Source organism: Tachysurus vachellii, chromosome 2 (genome assembly GCF_030014155.1).
Source record: "Tachysurus vachellii isolate PV-2020 chromosome 2, HZAU_Pvac_v1, whole genome shotgun sequence".
Classification (NCBI taxonomy): Eukaryota; Metazoa; Chordata; class Actinopteri; order Siluriformes; family Bagridae; genus Tachysurus; species Tachysurus vachellii.
Window position 1 is genome coordinate 14,508,700 of NC_083461.1, and position 20,674 is coordinate 14,529,373.

Genomic DNA, 20,674 nt, shown 5'->3' on the forward strand with positions numbered 1-20,674 from the left:
GGAACACTATCACACTATCAGAGAGACAACATAGGACTGTTCAATTATCTTACTTAGAGAAAAATATTAAGATAGACATTCTGGCGCTACAGTAAAGAAAATGTGTAATTAAAATAGGTGCAAGATATAAAGTGACATTTTATATACGTATACACGTTCATATAGTATTGTAGACAGTAGTGAGTAAGGTGATTTTGGCATGTGTGCCATGATACAGAAATAACCAGGAGAAATTCCAAACTATTTAGCTAAAGCGAATTAAAAAGTCTCAGTTGGACTAAATCATGAAATCCAGATCTCTCAAAAGAATCTGTTTTTATACCAATGGCAACTTTTTACAGTGTTTTTGTTTTATTGCAAAAAAAAAGAATTATTATAAATGAAAGCATCAGTTACTGGAGTATGTTTTATTTCCATCTTGAGCTCCAACTGTTGATAAAAATGAATGCTGATTTATACTTAACACGTGTGTACTGTTGTCTTCTTTATATATATGTCTAAATTCTAACAGAACCTTGACAGCCCCTTGACACATGCTCTTATTCCACTGTCCAGTTCATCTTTTTACTGTTGCTTCTTCTTTTGATTACATGCATGTTGTATATCTATTCCAAATAATCCGAGCACTGGGGGTGGCTCCATATGCCACTCTTGCAGGCCTATAGTTCTAATAATAGCATCGCAGCATAGAAGCAACAGGAAAAAAACTGTTTCTGTGTGTGGATGTTGTCATGCCTTATTGTGGCTGCAATTATGGTCTTAGCCCTATAATGTGGGTGGTGCACAGTCAGAAAGAGCAGTGTTATTACACAAAGACAACTGAATCCTGGTTAAATTTGTTCATTTGCCCAGGCCTCTGTTCTGTATTTATATTGCAGTGCTCCACAACCCAGTCAATGATGCTTGCAAATAATTAAATGATTACATTTGTATTGTACAGTATATACATTCTTATAAAGATGTTTAACAAGTATATTTGAGTGTAAAATGTACACACCCATGGATGCCAATAAAGCAAGATGACTGAGGATATACATATATATATATATATATAAAAAACAACATTATAAGTTGTGATTGCATAAGTATTTCCTCTGTTGCTATTAAACCTCTAGATCACATAATTAGTTGAAAGGAATCCTCTTGGGTGCAATTAAAGTGTCACAGTATCTGAATATAAATATACCTGTCCCTGGAAGGCCCCAGACTTTGATAATGAACACACCCATACAAACAGCAGATCAAAACAAATCCAAGAAAAAAGTTTGAGAATTTGCTTCAAATGTTGAATAGCTAAAGGAGCAGCATTAATCTGTCCTTTAAAAAAAGGAAAGAATTTGGCACAACTGAAAAGTTCATGAAAAGTCAGGGATCTGGTCAGGAGCGCATTAGTCTGAGACATGACCAAGAGAGCAAGGGTTATGGTTTATTTTGTGTAGTTTCACGCCTCAAATTCATATGTTATTTATTACGTTCACGAATATACACAGTATGACATGGTAATTTTGACCATTAAATAAAAATAGAAAAAAAAGTTATATAAATGATTATATCAGAACCTTATTATATCAGAATCAGATTTATTAAATAAAATGTATATATATATATATATATATATATATATATATATATATATATATATATATATATATATAGAAATACTAGATCAGTGGCAGAAGGTATTATTATTATTATTGTTTTAAATAAGCTTATATAAATAAATAAATGAATGAATGAATAAAAGTGCTGCAATGAACAAGTTTATCGACGCTATCACTTTAAATACGTGCGAACACATTCTACCCATGCGCAGTCTTTGCTCGCCTCAGGCAGGCTGCTAACGTAGTTAGCTGCTTCTGTTAGCTTAGCTGTGCTGCTGTGGGAGGCTGATGGAGCCTTAGCTCGGGGTTGGTCAGGCTGGCTGAGAAAACATTTCTGACTTACTGTGTGCTTTTTCACTACCTGCACAAGGAGGAGTTGTAACTGTACCGCCTGTTAAAACATTGTCACTGAAGTCGAAGCGGAAAAATGTTTAAATCCTTTATTTCTCCAGCTTCAGGTGAAATCCCTCAGCAGTAACCGTAAGATCCGTGTTAGTGACCGCTGATCCCACACAACACAGAAAGGATGAGTAGTTTATTTTAACCTTTATTACTTTATTACAGCCAGGACATTTGTGTCAGTTAAACTTGGAGGAAACCGTTAAAACGCAGGCAAAAAGCTCACGATCGACCGATTCGTCAGTTGTTTATGCTTTAAAATGGCTGCTGAGAGACTGAAGTACAGCTGATTTTGTTTAAAGATGCTCTGGAGGATTGTAAGGCCGTTGTGTCTGACACTGAACGATGTGTGACTTTGAGGATTGGTGCAGTATTGAGGACTTTTCCAGCAGGATGTAACGCTGGATAACGCAGGAAATTCATCCTCTTGGTCAAAAAAACAACAACAACAATGAGGCAAAACCGGTGGCTATCAGAACTGAGCTGATTTTATCCCACTGACTTTTTATGTATTTGTGAAGGATTCCGTGCAGGTAAATGGCGTGTTTTGTTTTATTATTTTGCTACAGTTTTTTTTTGTAAGAAGACCAGGCTTTTCTCTACAGAGATGGACTTAACGGATACGTCGTGTTGGTGAAGCCTTTTGACTGCTAATTGAAACAACCTGGAGCGCCTGAAAAGGGCCTCGTTATAATCCTAGAGAAATGGATGTGAGGAAAACGATGAGGACTGAGATGTTTTGTCTCAGACAGATCACTACGTCCAGGTTTGTGCTGCAGAGCATGAACACGTACCTGCTACTTTGCGTGATGTTGTGCCTTGTGATGGCTACAGACGCGTCTCCGTCTAAAAGCTGCGACAAAAACTGTCTGTCTGGGAAATGCGTGAACGGTTCGTGTGTGTGTGATCGTGGATGGGTCGGGGATCAGTGTCAGCATTGCCACGGCAGATTTAAGTAAGTACACCTGATTTGCACCGACTCTGTTTACATGCTGTCTAATAATCCGGTTGGAATGAAATATTCTTCATGTAGACGCGTTAATCGGATTAGAGGAAAGAATGAGTTTACTTTGGGACTGAAAGACACGAGTTATCCATTTAATAAAGTCTTTCTTCTTCTGGGTTCAGACCAGAAAAAAATCTACCCAGTGTCCAAAATCTCAGATTAAAAATCTCACTTCTACGACACTCTCCTATAAAAAAAAAAACACCAAGTGGATTGAAGTAAATATATTTGTTTGTCATTTACAGCATTTAGCAGACACCCTTATCCAGAGCGACTTGCATTTTATCGGGTTAAGGGCCTTGCTCAGGGGCCCAGCAGTGGCAGCTTGGTGGACGTAGGAATCGAACTCACAACCTTCCGATCGGTAGCCCGACACCTTTACCACTAGGCTACCACATCCCTATAATGTCATCATGACATGATGATATGAATTGTCATAATGTTCATGTCACACGTGATTATTAAAGGACTACGATATATAGATCAAGTCAGGGATCTGGTCAGGAGCACATCGGTCTGAGACGTGACCGAGAGAGCAGTTTCATGACGTATAATCCTAATGAAATAAATTTCACTTCTAGGCTGTTAAATTACAAAAGTACAAGAGGATGAATAGTTATGTAAAGTGCTGGACTTTCAAACTTACACCTCTGTAAGCAATAAAAAAAAAGTGTACACATTGTATAGGCCTCAAATTTGTTATTTGTTACGTTCACGACTATACACAGTATGATGTTTTTTTTTTTTTCACGGCCCATTAAATAAAAATAGAAAAAAGTCTCAGGTTATAATCTCACTTCTACGACACTCTTCTAAAAACTACCAAGAGGATTGAAGTAAACATATTTCTTTGTCATAATGTTTGTCACACATGTGATTCTTAAAGGACTACGATATATAGATCAAGATGTGTAGGCTTGCTCACAAACTGACAGCAGTGTCATAAAAACTATTTTTTTTGTAAATCTCAAAACAAATAACTTCATATATAATTATTTATATTCTTTTTAAAATGTGATAATGCAAAAATCAATATATTGCCTTTTTATTGTTTATTATTATTATTTTTTTAAATATATAAAAACTTAAATGGAGAAACTTCTACCTATTTCTACTGTTTTTTAAATAAATAAATATTAGTTTTTGTTTTTTATAATTTTACATGGCTGTATTTTGACATGGTATCAGCAGCTTTTTCACAGTTTCTAATTATTTATTCCAAATTTATGCAATTCTTTATTTGATTGTATTAAAAATGAATTGAAAAACATATAATTGATTACTGTATTGATAATATATCATCATATTGCCCAGCTCTTGGAGGAAGTTATAGGATGACCTGAAGTTTGACACACTAAATAAAATGGTCTGTTTGAGCAGGTGGTCCTTTAAAATAACCCACTTGCTCACTGCAAACGTTGTGATAACGCTGGCTTGCCTAAATGTCCGGCTCCTCATACAGCGAGTTACCAACGTTCAACATGTTTAACCCACAGAGAAAGCTCTTTGTCTTTGTTACCTTGTGCTCACTTTGAGGAACGTGTGCTCTCTTTTATCCAGCTGTGATGCTTCCAAACTCCTCTTGTCCAGCTTTACCTTTAAAGGCATGTTTTCTCATGGCATAACATTTCCATTATGACACCAACGACACATATATTTCTGTTTACGCCACCCTGGTTTTTGCTCCCGCTGACTGATGGCCTAAACAGTGTTTAGTCAGTATTTAGTCATTTTCTTTTAATAATGGGTCTGTGATTCCTATAATTTGATGTGGAGGACGTGTTAACACACAGCGAGGCTGTACTAAAATTTGGCTATGGTTTTATTGTGATTAGTTATAATCTTTGAAAGTCTGCTGAAAAATCAGGGCTTCAGATTAAAGAATAACAGCCGTGTAACCTTTAGTGTCTGATTACTTTCTCTAGTGTTATGTTCATATGTGTCTCAGTCACAATGCGCCCCTTGTGCAACAAACCAGCCCTGTAACAATACGGATTCTAGATTTTAATCTCTGTAGAATAGTTGTGAGGTTGGATAGGAGCTGGTCTGGGTGTGAAACTAACATTTTCAACTAACAGAGGCAGATGCTTGACCTGATTTGACAGTTTTCAGTGAGGATGAAGAACTACAAAAAAAAAAAACACCACAAACTTTGATAGACTTCTTGAGTTTTGACAAAAAGTGATCTCCAATTCATTTATTATTCTGTGCCACCAGAGCATTTTTGTTCAAGAACATCAGGCAAGTATGAATCTTTAATGCAGTCACGCATGCTTCCCCTCGCTGTCCTTTCACCCTTCTTCTTTTTGCATTTTGCTGATGTTTTAATGTAAACTAAAACTCTTTTAAAGTACAAAATTGAGTCCAAACCTCGTACATGCGCACAACATTGCACCCAGCGTACACGCATATGTGGATTTTTTACAGTCTGCAGTTTTGGATAAATGACATCGGTTCATTCAGTATTGAAATATTTTTATTCATAAAGCTGAAAGTCTTTGCATGAAAACATTACCACTGTTTTTGCTTTCTTATGTCTCAGAGTCCCTAATGCATCTCTGGTTTGTCGCTGTTTCCATAAACAGAAGCAGCTCTGCACACGTGCACATGCAAACATGTGCGCACACACACACACACACACACACACACATACATACACAAAGGTCTGCAGGTGAGAACCAGTATTATACCACACTGAACCACATGCCTCAGTGTTTACATAAGTGGACCACTGTAATATTGTTGATCACTTCAGATTTGGCACAAGCTTCATTCATTTCAGTGAAGGATACAAAGCTCCAGTGACGTCTAGTTGTTGCGATATTAGATGAATGAATCACATGAGCTGAAATCTCATCTATCAACAGCTATGAAACACTAGAGCAGTGTTGGGCAATGCATTAAATCACTATTTCTTCTTGATGGCGTGAAGTATCATGAAGGGAAATCTATTGCAAGCACAGACATTTAAATCAGGTAGATTGCTGCATTCAGGATTTTATAATGACTTACTTCTTTCATGCAGTTGTTTTTTTTTTCCTCTAAAATTTCTCTAACACATTTATTCAAACCAGAAACCATTAAACTTGCGGTTCTGTCATCTCTAGATTCATGACTGTGGCTTCCACTGGATGTGGTTTGAATACCAGCCTCTTCTTTTCCTGTCCTGCTGTTTTCATATCAGAACTCTTAACTGTCATCAAATGCTTATTTCATGTCCAGTAACAGCAGCAACACAGAACTACAACCGACTCTCCCTAAACCTCTTTGGCAAAAACGTGTAGCAAGCTTATTACCATTCTGCTTTAGGATATTTTGTGCCCTGGATCCATCTGCGTCAGTCAACATAACATCGGTTCACATTGAAACGTAGTGGATCGGAAAGTGTGAGCTGACCAATCTGATACTTATAGAATATTTCCAGTCCATTTCAGATGTTTTAATTTTTTTTCTTTATCTATTTTTGCATTTTACAATGGCATCAAAGCTCCTCACTTATGGTGTAACACTTTAAAACCAGAGCGATTAGGAGTTGCTTAACCGCTCCAGGCTGTGCTCCAGTATCATGATTAGCTAAACATTCATCATGTGATCTGAGATACTGATAAAAGTTGGTGGTGTTTCCATGAGAGCTTTGCACTGGCACCTTTTGCAAATCACCTGCTGTTGAAAGGTGTTTGTGTCCCTGAAGCCAAAATATTTCCAAACGTTTGATGCACAATTTCGTTTTGGCTCTAAAGCCGCGTTCAGTGGTTACGTTAGATCCGGATTCGCATGCAGGATCCAGGCTCACTATCGCTAGCCTTCTTCCTCCTTACTAACTAACAACACTAACATTTCCATTAATGTTCCATTACACCTACCTTTGTGTTTGTTGTTTTAAGGGGTTATGAACCGTGCCTTATGTGGTGTATGAGTCATTTTCAAATTGTGATTTCTTTAAAAAAAAAAGCCCCATTGATGTAGAATCTTTATATCGTAATTCCCTGACCTCTTATGATATTTTACAGTGTGTCAATATTGAATATCCTTATAGAATTCTAACATGTTTGTCTTTGCCTGTAGTGTTGTAGCAGTTTAATTATAGGTAAAGCTCAGCAGCTTGTGTAATGGATGTTAATAGCACATATAATCACCGCTATAACACTGCACACATGTTATTTGTTTACTGGCAGTAAAGTAGTAGCTCCTCAGTGTGGATCGCTGCAACAGAGGTTAGGACCATTTCTGTGGTTTGTGAAGCAGACTAGATTATTCGATTAGCTCACCGCCGTTGGCACTTATCAGGCTTTAAGGTGGAAAATATAACACATTAAAGGGGAAATGCACGTTGTACGCTGTTGTCAAAACAGTCCTGTTATCTCTCTTACAAAGCAAGCAGACTTAAGTGAAATGTTACAGTTCTATACAGATATTCAATCAGCATTGTTTATGCTGGCTGTTTGATTGCTGCTCTTCATGGAACGCTACTAAATTTATAGGTACATAAAACATTTTAGTTCAAAACGATTCAACGGGAGGAGAAAACATTTCCTGCTCTTCCTCAGCCCCTGTGAGTCACCCTGCCAGCCCTGTGAGTCAGAGAAGCAGCTCAGAATTAACGTATATATATTTAATATACATCTACACCTTATACTCCAGCTCACATTTCAAACGTCATCAAGTTGCAGCTTTAGGCATGAAAGCAGTCAGTACAGGAAACAGGCAGGAGATGTAGCCGAGCAGGAGACAGCAGAGCTCGAGAGTGTAAACAACACCCTCAGGAGTGAACAAGACTGATGCTACACTGAAGGATTCTGCTGTGATTAAATATTTTTTTGCTGAATAGATTAAGGTATTTGTTTGTTCAGGTCACTCGAGTCTTTGTGGTAGAGTTTGGGTCGTTCCCTAGTTGTAGATTTATTGAGTGACTGGGGTGATTTGACTTGCTTTAAGCTTCATGCTTGTATAAAGTGTGTGTCTATTCTCTGGTGAGGGTTTTAGTTAGAGTGCTAGTGTTACCCTGTCTGTGGCCGAGCAATTTTTAACAAGCTGGTGAAGAAAAAAGGGTTAGGGTCACTGTGGTTGTGTTTTGGCTAGACAGAAAGTGTCAGGTGACTCATTTTGTAAGAAAGGTGCTTTTTATGATGAAGAATGAGCATCTGGTTAGGTCAGTGATGCATAACTACTGCTACTAGTCCAGGCCCACACATATATACACACACACACACACACACAAGACAAAGCCTTGTTTTGCTCCGTCACCTGGTTCTCAGTAACTGAAATACTGTGCTGGCTCCCGTACTAAACAGTGTGCCACTACCACCAGGTTTAGGCGTACTATTTAGTGCATATTATGCAATTGTGACATTGCATTGAGCGCTGTCTGAATCTGTGCTACTCATAGCTGGATGATTAATCTGCGTGGTGGAAGAATAGCAGCCCACATTATGAAACATTCTTCCACGAAACCTTTAGGTTGACGTATAAACATGATCAAAATGAAGAGACATTTCTCTGCCATTTTAATGTGGAATCTTAGCTACAAGATAATGCTTTGTATTTGTTTACTTACATCCCAGGAGCTTCTCATAGCAGCAGGATATGGGATTACAAAGCCAAGGCGAATTAACTCGAGTATTAATTATTACAGTATTTGAGCCAAAGCTTAACTCTGAAACACTGCTGTTTGTCTTGTCTGAAGGGACAAGGGGGTTGTTTTATCAAAATTTTAATTTGTTATAATAAAAAATTATATAATTTGATCACTCAGATTCTAACGCATGTCCATTAGCTTTGAGAACAGACCGTTGTCTTGCTGCCTAATATATCTCACCTGTCAAGCAGTGCGATATATTAGGCAGCAAGACAACGGTCTGTTCTCAAAGCTAATGGACATGCGTTAGAATCTGAGTGATCAAATTATGTAATTTTTTATTATAACAAATTAAAATTTTGAAGTATCCACCAATGAATACATCACCACTGCTGCACTAGATCACAGACTCTGCTGGAATGAACTTCAACTGAACATCTGAGTCACTGGCTATCTTAAAACGAAAGCCTACATCTTCCTGAAACACTTCTAAACTCTCTCTTGTTTTCTGTATGTGTTTAAATGAAAATTCTGCTATAATTCCTCCCAGCAGAGTCTGTGATCTAGTGCAGCAGTGGTGATGTATTCGTTGATGGATACTTCAAAGCACTTTTGTACGTCACTCTGGATTAGAGGGCAATTGCAAATGCATTAAATGTAAATAATCAATGTCTCTGTGTGTGTCTCTGTGTCTGTGTGTGTGTGTGTCTCTGTGTCTGTGTGTGTGTCTCTGTGTCTGTGTGTGTGTCTCTGTGTCTGTGTGTGTGTCTCTGTGTCTGTGTGTGTGTCTCTGTGTCTGTGTGTGTGTCTCTGTGTCTGTGTGTGTGTCTCTGTGTCTGTGTGTGTGTCTCTGTGTCTGTGTGTGTGTCTCTGTGTCTGTGTGTGTGTCTCTGTGTCTGTGTGTGTGTCTCTGTGTCTGTGTGTGTGTCTCTGTGTCTGTGTGTGTGTGTCTCTGTGTGTGTGTCTCTGTGTGTGTGTCTCTGTGTGTGTGTCTCTGTGTGTGTGTCTCTGTGTGTGTGTCTCTGTGTGTGTGTCTCTGTGTGTGTGTCTCTGTGTGTGTGTCTCTGTGTGTGTGTCTCTGTGTGTGTGTCTCTGTGTCTGTGTGTGTGTCTCTGTGTCTGTGTGTGTGTCTCTGGGTCTGTGTGTGTGTCTCTGTGTCTGTGTGTGTGTCTCTGTGTCTGTGTGTGTGTCTGTGTGTGTGTCTCTGTGTCTGTGTGTGTGTCTCTGTGTCTGTGTGTGTGTCTCTGTGTCTGTGTGTGTGTCTCTGTGTCTGTGTGTGTGTCTCTGTGTCTGTGTGTGTGTCTCTGTGTCTGTGTCTCTGTGTGTGTGTGTCTCTGTGTGTGTGTGTCTCTGTGTGTGTGTGTCTGTGTGTGTGTGTGTCTGTGTGTGTGTGTGTCTGTGTGTGTGTGTCTGTGTGTGTGTGTCTATTTGTGTGTGTCTATTTGTGTGTCTATTTGTGTGTCTATTTGTGTGTGTCTGTGTGTGTGTGTCTGTGTGTGTGTGTCTGTGTGTGTGTGTCTCTGTGTGTGTGTGTCTCTGTGTGTGTGTGTCTCTGTGTGTGTGTGTCTCTGTGTGTGTGTGTCTCTGTGTGTGTGTGTGTCTCTGTGTGTGTGTGTGTCTCTGTGTGTGTGTGTGTCTCTTTGTGTGTGTCTATTTGTGTGTGTGTCTATTTGTGTGTGTCTATGTGTGTGTGTGTGTGTGTGCCCTGCTGGCTGAACCTTCTGTTACATTTTGGCTTTGTTTGTCATCTAGTGAAAGAGCTCCATAATGAGGTGTTCATCTGCTCTGACTGAGTGCCACCATTTAAATGCTTGAATAGATGGAAGAATTATTCCACCTCTCTGACTGACTGTATTAGACTGGGAACCAGAAATCTCCTAGTGTCAAAATACAGAGTTACAAAATAACCCATCATTTGGTTAAAAGCTAAGCTCCTCATTTTTTTGGACAAACTATGAACGCAGTTTGTTTAAATGTTGATAATATTTAACTAAGCTGCTGAGATGGAAAGCCAACAAGCTCAGCATCGTTCACCAAAACCAGCAGCTCCTATTTTCTTTCTCTTTGAGGTGTTGGATTGAACCTGTATATTCATTTGTTTTATTAATTCTGTGAGACTCTTGCTCTGTAGCTGTAGTGACCAAAGAAAAAGAGTGCAACTGCAGATTTTTCTTCCCTTTCCCATATTCTTGAGAGATCCCTTTCGTTGTACATCTCTTGTCTGGATAATGAAGCGCTGGCGTTTGGTGCATTTTAACTTATCACAGGAAGTAGGATTCGTCTGAATGAAGGTCCAGCTTGGCTGTATACTTTCACCTGCTGTACAGATGTCATGAGCCACGTCTGAGCTTTTCGGAATGAGGACTTGCTCGATGGTTTTTTTAGCTGGGTGGTCTGGCAAAATAATGAGCAGCTCATAACAATAGAGTTTTCCCTAAATTTCTTTTTCTTCCTCACTCTCTGATGGATTGCTGCTCCGTGCCTTCTTGTGAACTTGACACATGGGCTCTTGTGGTCAGGTCAGATGGAGCATTTCTCACTTATCTGGCACTGTCAGCGATCTGATCTCAGGCACATGTAAATACAGACTGTCGTTAGGAAGGAAGGATCCAGATACGATTTCATCTAATCTTAAGAAAACAACAACTAGATAACCGAGTTCTCGAAGATGAAACGTTTCTCTGTTCCCTCACCGTTGTTGCGAACATGTCATCGTGCTAGATTACTGTTGATGTTCCCACCTTTTAACACAGAAAAATATAGTAAATATACTCTCCAATTATATAAGCTCTGCTAACTGACAGAACCTTTTTACTCTTTCATAAGCTGACTAGCTAGCGTATACACACAGGAAAACTGAAATCTGATCATAATGTGTACAGAATGTAGCTCATGACAATGTGAGGGTGAGACTGAATTGTACTTATCAAAACTGTTGTCACTCACCGTAGGCACGAGTGAGATGTTGCCTTTATACAGCAGCTCTAGGAACAATATATTCATCCCGGTTTCCCTTTTCAGCTCTTCATCTGTCGAGCTTTCAGGTTTTTTTTGCCAAAAGTATTGTTTGCCGTGTCTGCTCATTAGGTTGCTAACTTTGCTGCAGTAATATTTTGAAGCAGGGATGGAATTTTACGTGATGAACACAGGTGGATTACTGTCAGGTTTCAGATCTTCTTTTCCCATGGCATTTTCTAGTGCTTGGTGGCAAATTAATGAGAAACCCAGTGCAGGAGCTGTGAAGACGGCAAAAGGTTAGACTCGAAAGTTCTAGCAGTTACACATTTAAACAGTCACTATGTTACAGCAGATGCTCAGCTAGTTAGTGATCTGTGCGCGGTGGTGTTGACTCTGGGATTAGCATGGAAGTCGATACTCTGGAAAAACTGCTCTTTTTGAGCAGGATGAAGAAAACCATGTGCTGCTGCATTGGTCTCTGTACAGTAGGTAGAGAACCACTGTTAGCAGCTAGTTAGCAGATCATGTCCAAGTTTTATTTTAGAATGAACGTGAACCATTATTGAAGATCACGTTTTAATTCTAAAGATAACATGCTAGTTTTCCAGCATGGATTTTTTTTCTTTAATGTCAGAAATAATGAAGAGCACTTATTAAACACACAAATGTTTTCCTGAGTATGAGATCAGTATTCCAGCCTGCAGCATTATGTGTTCTGGTGTTGGATATCATTCAGACTGTTACACAGTGTAGGAGAGAAAATCTACAGTCCTTGTAGCAGTGCATGTTTCTAATAATTTGATGATCAGTTGAGATGTTTGTGCGTTATAGCCTACATACTGTACTAACCCAGCCACTGGAAAAAAGCAGAAACGAGTGTTGCATGTGAAAGTAGCTGTAAAATGTGCATTCTTGCTTTTAGTAGAAAATGGGCTGAAAGGAAATCTGATTTGTGTCCATCGTTGATCTGAATGTAGGTGTTATGTTATCTGTCTTTTGTCCACCGAGCTTCATATCTGGCAGCGTGCTCTTTAATTTATGTGACAGTGCTGCTCTCTGCATCAAAAAAAATCCTTAGTTATAGTGTCTCCTTTCCATATATTCTACTCCCACCATGTAGCAGCGACTCAGTATTCAGTGCAGACGTGTAATTAATACATGTAGTGAATGAGAAGATATAACTGTCAGTAGTTATATGGCTGTGTCCTAATGTGGCTTAAAAAAAAGCAAGAGCAATCGTTAAGATGGATGCACCTCGGAGACTGACACGGAGCTGACATGGCTGAATTTTTATTATTTATTTATTTTAACCTGTGAGAATTACAGACTGGTTTACCTGCTGTTTTTTTTTTCCAATATCTGCAGTCATTTGATCACTTTATTCCTGCCCAGATGCAAGTGACTTTCTATGCAGGTTTTGCCTCACGTGGGAAAGAAAGCTGTTTGCCTGCTGCTGCTTTCTGTGCTTAGTTTAGGATTTGTATAAAATACACCCCGCTAGAAATTCAGTCCTCCTGCGTTCATCTTTTTAAATTTTTTTTTTTTTTTATCGCTGTCTGGATGCGAGAGTTTTATCACTGAGGAGACGTGTAACTAATATATTACCCACATCCCCCTCATAAACTAATCCAATCTTGATACGTTTTTTGAGTGATTAATCATACTGGCGTACTCTGATGATAAATTCTGCTGCTCCTCTCTAAATTGTATAAAAGTTGGTAAAACTGCTAATATATTACAATTCACAGAATCATTGCTGGATGTCGTGGCAGGATAGAATCATGTAGAGATGAATTAATCGTCATCACCTACTCACAGGTATTTGCAGTCTATAGGTCTGAGATGTGTATTAGACGTGTTAGAAAATCTTATCTGTTATTTAATATAATACAAGTCACCACTTCTACATTCATATAGAGGACACCGTTGTTCAGTGAGTTTTTACCTGGATACTTTGCAAGTGTTGTCAGGTCTGGCTGCAGTTTTCTGGCTCGGCCTAAACAAAAGCTGTGGAGGTTTCTAGAACCATTAAAGAAATGATGTAAGTGTGCTTATTATTTCTCAGCCCCAGACTTACACAAAGATGTGTTGGCTCTCAGTTGGTCTTTGTGTCATGGCAGGATGCAAAGCCCACTAAGTTATTTTGCACGTACTGTAATAGTTGGCTTGTATTGCACATGCACAGCAGACCGACATCTAAAGGGGAACTGGTGCTTTACAGTTAACTGGTGCTTTTTTTCTTTGCTTTTTGTTTGTCACTTCAATTTTAGAATCCCATAAATTACTAGTTCAGTAACAGTGTTAATGAACAAAAACCCCAGTTCATGAGATACCAGTATCTGTAGGCAACAATTTCTAGTGGGTAACTTCACTATACTATTATTATTATACTATATACTATACTATAGTGGGTAACTTCTACTATACTATATTGTACTATACTTGTACTATACTATACTCTATTGTACTATACTTATACTATATTGTATTATACTGTACTATACTATATTGTACTGTACTATACTTATACTATACTATATTGTACTTATACTATATTGTACTATACTACACTATAATATACTATTATGCTATACTATACGTATACTATATTATACTTACACTTATACTAAACAATACTATAATATATTGTACTATACTATATTGTACTGTATTATACTATATTTATACTAAACTATACTAAACTATACTATATTGTACTGTACTATATTATATTATATTGTACTGTACTATACTGTATTATACTCAGACTTATATTAAACTATACTATATTATACTTGTACTATACTATTCTGCTACACAATGCTATAGCCCACAATGATTTATTATAGAATGCAATGCCATATATTATATTGTACTGTACTATGCAATACTGTATAATACCATTCAATGGTATGCCATTAGTACCATATCATATTTAGAACACACATAAATCTTTCTTTTAGTCCTATTCTAAAAGATTACTTTTTATACCTACTATATCTACAGAACCCTACATGATAAAAGTGTGAACTGGTTTGTGACATTATGACGTTTACCCTTTACTCAGTACCTTGTTGAACCCCTTGGCAAAAATAATCTCTTGTTTGATTTTCCTGGATTTTTGGGATCTTCTCCCATTTCCTCTATACACAACTTTTCAAGCTCCTGTTGTATGAGTAGTGACCCTGTATACATTTTTGTTTCGTTATAGGGTTGGACTTTCTTATTATTTTTTTATCCTTGGGTTTAAATAGTTAAAGGGAATATTAACAGTGAAAAATAGTGACTGAACATTTGTCAGGACACTTTAATTATTGTGGACATCTCAGTTTATTAAATATACACTGCAATATATAATTCTTCAGACTGTCCTACTGTTCTATGCGAGTGTGCGTCTGTGTTGTGTCTGAGGTGTCGAGTGATGGTCCGTGCGTCAGACTGCTGACTAGTAGCTAAAGTAAAGCTGACTGGTATTTGGGTTAAGCTCAGCCAGTTGTCTTGATCACAGTGCTATATTTAGGCTGATCTTTACTGAGGTGTGTATAATGAGCCCAGTTACTGTAATCAGGTCTAACCTTATTGGTAAAAAGGGGGAAAAAAACATTTGATAAAAAGGGGAAATTTGATAAAAAGGGGAAAAAAAATGATCACATATATATTGAACCTGAACTGCTGAGCTAATACTAGTCTTTAAGATTTCTTCATTTTTTTTTAAAAATGATTAATGCCAGTTTGTCCTCCCACATAAAAGACATTCAGTTCAGAAGAACAGCAGTGAAGCGTGATGGCCGATCAGCAGAATGTCATCTTTTGTGTGCGGTGGAAGCAAGATGCGTTTTGAACAAGATTGATGGTGTTGTTTTGGAAACAGCCTTGGCCCAGACATCCTAACAGCCGAGAGCACCGTTAGACTCTGATTCATTGCCTTAAGCACACTGCCTCTTACTTACTTCCCAGATGTAGAGGACATTAACAGTCACATAACAAGACTATAATCCCATAGACATCGAGCTGTAATACAGACACATTTGCATCAGGAACGTGAAAATACTCGGCGTGCTGGAACTGACGCTCTGTCTCCGTGATTTTCTTAGTGGTCGTTGTTTCAGCAGTGGTGGTAGTTTTCTTAATGGTGTTCATTATTAATCATGTGGATTTTATTTATACTGTTTTTGTCCAGGAAATTCTGATATTGTTCCATTGATTTCAGTAGTAACAATTTGTCGCTTTTCCTGTTTGAATTTGAATAAATATATACTTCTCAGTAGGGGGTTTAACAATATGGCACATCTTGTTATTCAGTATAAGGATCTGGATTTTAAACAATCCATTCAACCGGTTGCATAATAAATTATCCGGTCGTTCCTAAATTGCACCTTTTTATCACACTTCCTTTTGGGGGGAAAAAAGTCTCTTTCATTTTATATTAAATTAAGAAAGGTTACAGGACTATTAAAAACCATGAGCCAATATGCTAGCATGTTAACCAGGGAAACGAATTAATGGATACAGTCAATATTAAGCAGGAGCCTTCAAGGTTTCAATTTTAAGGTTCTGCTTTCTTAAATGTTTTGACGCTGATTGTTTAGCAAGCTGCCGACCAAAACGATAGTGTGATGAATCTGCCGAACATGAGCACAGCATACTACTGAAACCACAAGCACGTCTCCGCGGCAGCTTATCTTACTGATACACTTGGTACTAAAGAAATCATTGGGGTGTTGGTGTTTGGGAGTAGAAAAGAATATGTAATGCTACAGAGAACTTCGTGACTTACTAACAGTAAAGTAAGACTAGCTGCGTGCTTTAGACACGCGCCCCCTGCTCCCCCCATCGCACCAATGTAAACGTACTTGTGTTATGTTATAAAGCCAAGCTTTTATTTTGCTACATGTTGCGTTTGAACAGGTCTCAGTAACACTGCCATTATATAGTGTTAAAGGCGCTTCATATTTTTGTTGAGATGTTGTATTGAGTCACTGCTGTATTGAAATTAAACTGAATTTGAGTATTTGCATCCATGAACATATCAGAAGCTCAGGCCACTGTGTAACGCACTTCGGTTATAACTATAGCGCACACTGCTAGTTAACCAACCCCACTAACCCCAATGCCTGCTGCACTACAGAAATCAGCTGAACCACAACACACACAAACATCATCTCACAGTTAAACTTATCAGGAGAGAACGATGCCTGGTTCTAGACTCAAATACTATCTTTTACATGCCATGTGAGGAGATGACACCACAGATCACAGACAGAGTATTTCCTACACACATGATCGTATCGTTCCCTCGTATGAAAACTGTATGAATACAATCAACCTAGCTGCATGTTTTTATAAAACGTTAACATTCACTTTTTAGCACAGACGACGTTCTCATGTGCATAAAGGTAAAGTTTTGTGGGCAGTCCTGAACACAAAGATCAATAGACTGATTGTTCTCATGACCAGGGAGCAGGTTAATGCTTAGAAATGCAATCTGCAGCCAGACTCACTAGAGCAGTAGCATTTAGGGCCCAGCACACTAAACCTCCCACTATGAACACACACTGCAGTAGATATGATCATCCAGTCTGCCGTTTTACCGCCTGCCATACACCATCGGCGCCGAACAACACCACTGCCGTGTCTTACAGTACTTGCTTTCTAACTCTTGACGCACCTTATTTGTACTTATCTGTCGGCAGCTTGAAATTTGTTGGGCTAGATACAGATATAACCGCAGTGAAAGTGCCTTATAAAACATTCATGGAGGCCCGGTGAATAATTGAGTTGCCGAGCCTCCTAGAGTTCACCTCATCCTTACCGCTCGCATAGCTGCTGTCTGTCTACAGCCTGTGTCTCTGAGTGCTCTTTCACAACCAAGCCAGAATGAAGGATCCTCCCTTTTGTGCCGGCAAGAGGAAGTGGACAGCCTTGATTATGGTCTTCATGGACTTTCACTGCCCTTAAAAATTGCTCTCTGCTCGATTATAGACATCAAGGATATAAGGGCAACGAGACAGTGGGGCTGTGGTATAATTGGCTGCATTTCTGCCCAGAGATCCAATAATGGCTTATGTGTTTTTGTTTTATCCTCTCTTGTACTTTTAATAGATTATGACTGAGCACGGTTTTATATTATTCTGGGGTTTTGTTGCATGTTTTCAAGATGTATAGCATTCTTGGTTTATGTCTTATGCAGATTTGAATGTTTATGGTAAATGCAGGGTGGACAAATTGGCTCAGGCTGCTTGTGGTTAGAGTTTGTTCTTCGCTCATTCAGCATCCAGAGTAAGAAAAAGCTTACTAGCTATTAACACAAACATTTTGGTATATTTTGTTGCACATAATAATAAACTCTCTGATGCAGCTTTGCTTCGAAGCTGTAACTATAGCACATGCTACTTGCTTTGAATCTTGTAGCCAAATTGATGAGCAACTACTTGCTGAGATTTCATGGAGGATATGAACATGATGTACCAAGATGAACCAAGACAGTGATTACAGCTACACTGAGCCCTACACTAGCTGCAAATTTGTATGCTCAATTGTTTTTGTATTTCATCATGTAAGTAGCTGTGGCTTGCTGTATATTCTTATATTGTTAGCTATCACTTTTTTCCTTAGCGATTTTGTTTTCCAGGATTTCAGGATCGAGCAGCATGTTGACGCCATGCTGAAGAAAGTAATTCTACTTTATAGTCTATAGAACAAACTCCTGACATAAACATAGACTATTTACCTCATTTGGCTGATGCTTTTATTCACATAAAACTGAGCAGTTTACTTTTAAGGGCCTTGCATTAGAAAATGTATAGAAAATGACAGCTGCCTCACTACACATTACACAGGAGGACAAATCAGAAAAATGAACTAAAGAGTAGTGTTTCACAATCTTTCACAACTCTCCCGACTGTGAAAAGGGTTTCATTTACAGGCAACCCAGAATGCAGAAATTTGACCTTCTCATCCATTTCATGGTGTGTTTTTCAACCTTCCAGATATTTACTTTAAGAGTCAACAGTAACAGTGCGGACAAGAGGTCTTTTCAAAGACACGTGGAATGATTTCCTTTTCAAATTTGCTTTGAGGGCTGTGTCACTTCTGAAAAGAAATAGACGTGTTTGTTTAAAGACCGCGTCTCCGGAATATTGCCGGCATTGTTTATAAAGATTCGCTCTCTCGAGCTGACATCAACAGACAAAGGCCCTCTTTACGCAAACAATGCAACATGCTGGCATTAGGCACTGCAGCCCATGGCACACACAGCTTGAGTTCCACAGTGACGTAACCCATACCCGAGATCCGTCGCTCCACAGGGTTCCTGTCTCTCATTTTGTGCGGCACGGGTGGAGGGGAGTCGAGAGCCGTTCGGCTCTACTGCTCGGTGAATCATCCTTGAATTGCTCCCACACAAACCTGAGTCCATCTGGTCATGAATATCTGCAGAAACCAGTGCTTCCCTTACAAAGATGAGCCTGTGTAACTAGTCTAAAATATAGTGACCTTCAGGATGCTAAATGATTCATTTCAAATAAAAACATGCAGTGTTCTTCCTCTGAGAGTTTGCTCCCTGATTATGAACTGGAATTTTGTTTTTCAGACTGACTGATCCATCAGGGTACCTGACAGATGGCCCCATCAATTACAAGTATAAAACCAAGTGCACGTGGCTGATTGAGGGCTAGTAAGTGTCCTTCTCTTAATCTGTTTCATACTTCACCTGCTATTCTTTACACCCACCTTTGCGCCCAACAGCTATTAAGAGATGCTGCAGTAGCGCACGCAGGCTGTTATTATCCTCACCGTGTTATCATGAAAGGTGTGGAGAGCCACAATCTGACTCGTCAGTCAGTTACAAAAGAAAGAAGTATGAAAACATGAAGTCACTGCTTTTGTTTTGCAGCCCAAACGCTGTGCTGAGGTTGCGTTTTAACCACTTTGCGACCGAATGTAGCTGGGACCACATGTACGTCTATGACGGAGACTCCATTTACGCTCCTTTAGTAGCTGTGTTCAGGTGAGTAGCGTCCCTCCCACCTCTTCCTGCTGTTCTGTCTGCACAGCTGACTCAGTGGTTTCTGCTCTATAATCTGTGTCATCCTAATGAACAGGGCCGTTGAGCCGCATTGCTCAGGATGATAAATGGAGTCGTGTTTTGTTTTTACTTGTATTATAGAACGAAACATGATGTAAGTTCAGCTAACATTTTAATTGTTTCTGGCCTACAGTGGTCTCATTGTACCAGAGGTTCCAGGGAACGAGACCGTCCCTGAAGTGGAGACCAACTCTGGCTATGCACTCCTGCACTTTTTCAGTGACGCAGCCTACAATCTGACTGGATTTGAGATCTTTTACTCGTGAGTAACAGCAAGATTTATTCGTTTCTTTAGTCGCTTTGCACAAATATGTGTCCAAACGTACAAAAAGTGAGGAAATTAAGTATTAAAGCATTTTGTAATAAGAGATTCAGAATGCAATCTTGGAGAAACAAGAACAGTTTTGAAGTTTTCAAGGCTGTGACCGTGTTTGACCTTGGGGACGTGCACCAGGGCACATGGGTATAGAACTGCAGAATAACAGCTTTTGTCTTTAAAAGTCAAAATGAATAGTTTGTTTTAAAATGTCGATTATAAAATGTTTATTATTATGCTATTTGTAATTGGTAGCACTTCTGTGGTGTTAGTAGCACACAGTGAATTTGATTAAACACACCTTGGAATACTAATAGAGAGGGTGTAAAAGTCATTTTTTAATCATCAGTGGCTTATACACGTTAATTTCAACATTTTCTCTCTTTAGCACTTCCGCTATCTGGAAAATCTGTTTTTCAGTGTCCTTACTTTTGTTTTCTCCTAAAAGGATAAACTCGTGCCCAAATAACTGCTCAGGCCATGGCAAGTGCACCACCTCAAACTCTATAGCGAGCAGAGTGTACTGTGAGTGTGATAAATACTGGAAGGGCAAAGCCTGCGACATCCCTTACTGCAGGAACAACTGTGGCAGCCCAGACCATGGCTACTGTGACCTCACTGGGGAAAAGCTGTGTGTGTGTAATGACAGCTGGCAAGGTACTGCAGTTCATTCAGTCTCACACACATTCGCTCTTCTTCTTCACCTCCTCTCCTCATTCCTCCCATTTCTTCT

General features: G+C 38.9%; 1 protein-coding gene across 2 annotated transcripts in view; it reads left to right on the top strand.

Annotated features, from left to right (window-relative positions):
• Positions 1-1,838: 1,838 nt before the first annotated feature.
• atrnl1b (attractin-like 1b) overlaps positions 1,839-20,674 on the top strand; it is a 98,452-nt gene continuing 79,616 nt past the window's right edge. The window contains exons 1-5 of one of the 2 annotated variants that reach the window (XM_060858315.1): positions 1,839-2,955; positions 19,131-19,214; positions 19,434-19,547; positions 19,759-19,887; positions 20,390-20,598. In XM_060858315.1, the coding sequence (XP_060714298.1) occupies positions 2,705-2,955; positions 19,131-19,214; positions 19,434-19,547; positions 19,759-19,887; positions 20,390-20,598 (787 nt within the window). In that variant the 5' untranslated portion in view covers positions 1,839-2,704. The remainder of the gene's footprint in view (positions 2,956-19,130; positions 19,215-19,433; positions 19,548-19,758; positions 19,888-20,389; positions 20,599-20,674) is intronic. The other variant, XM_060858306.1, reaches the window with a different exon arrangement.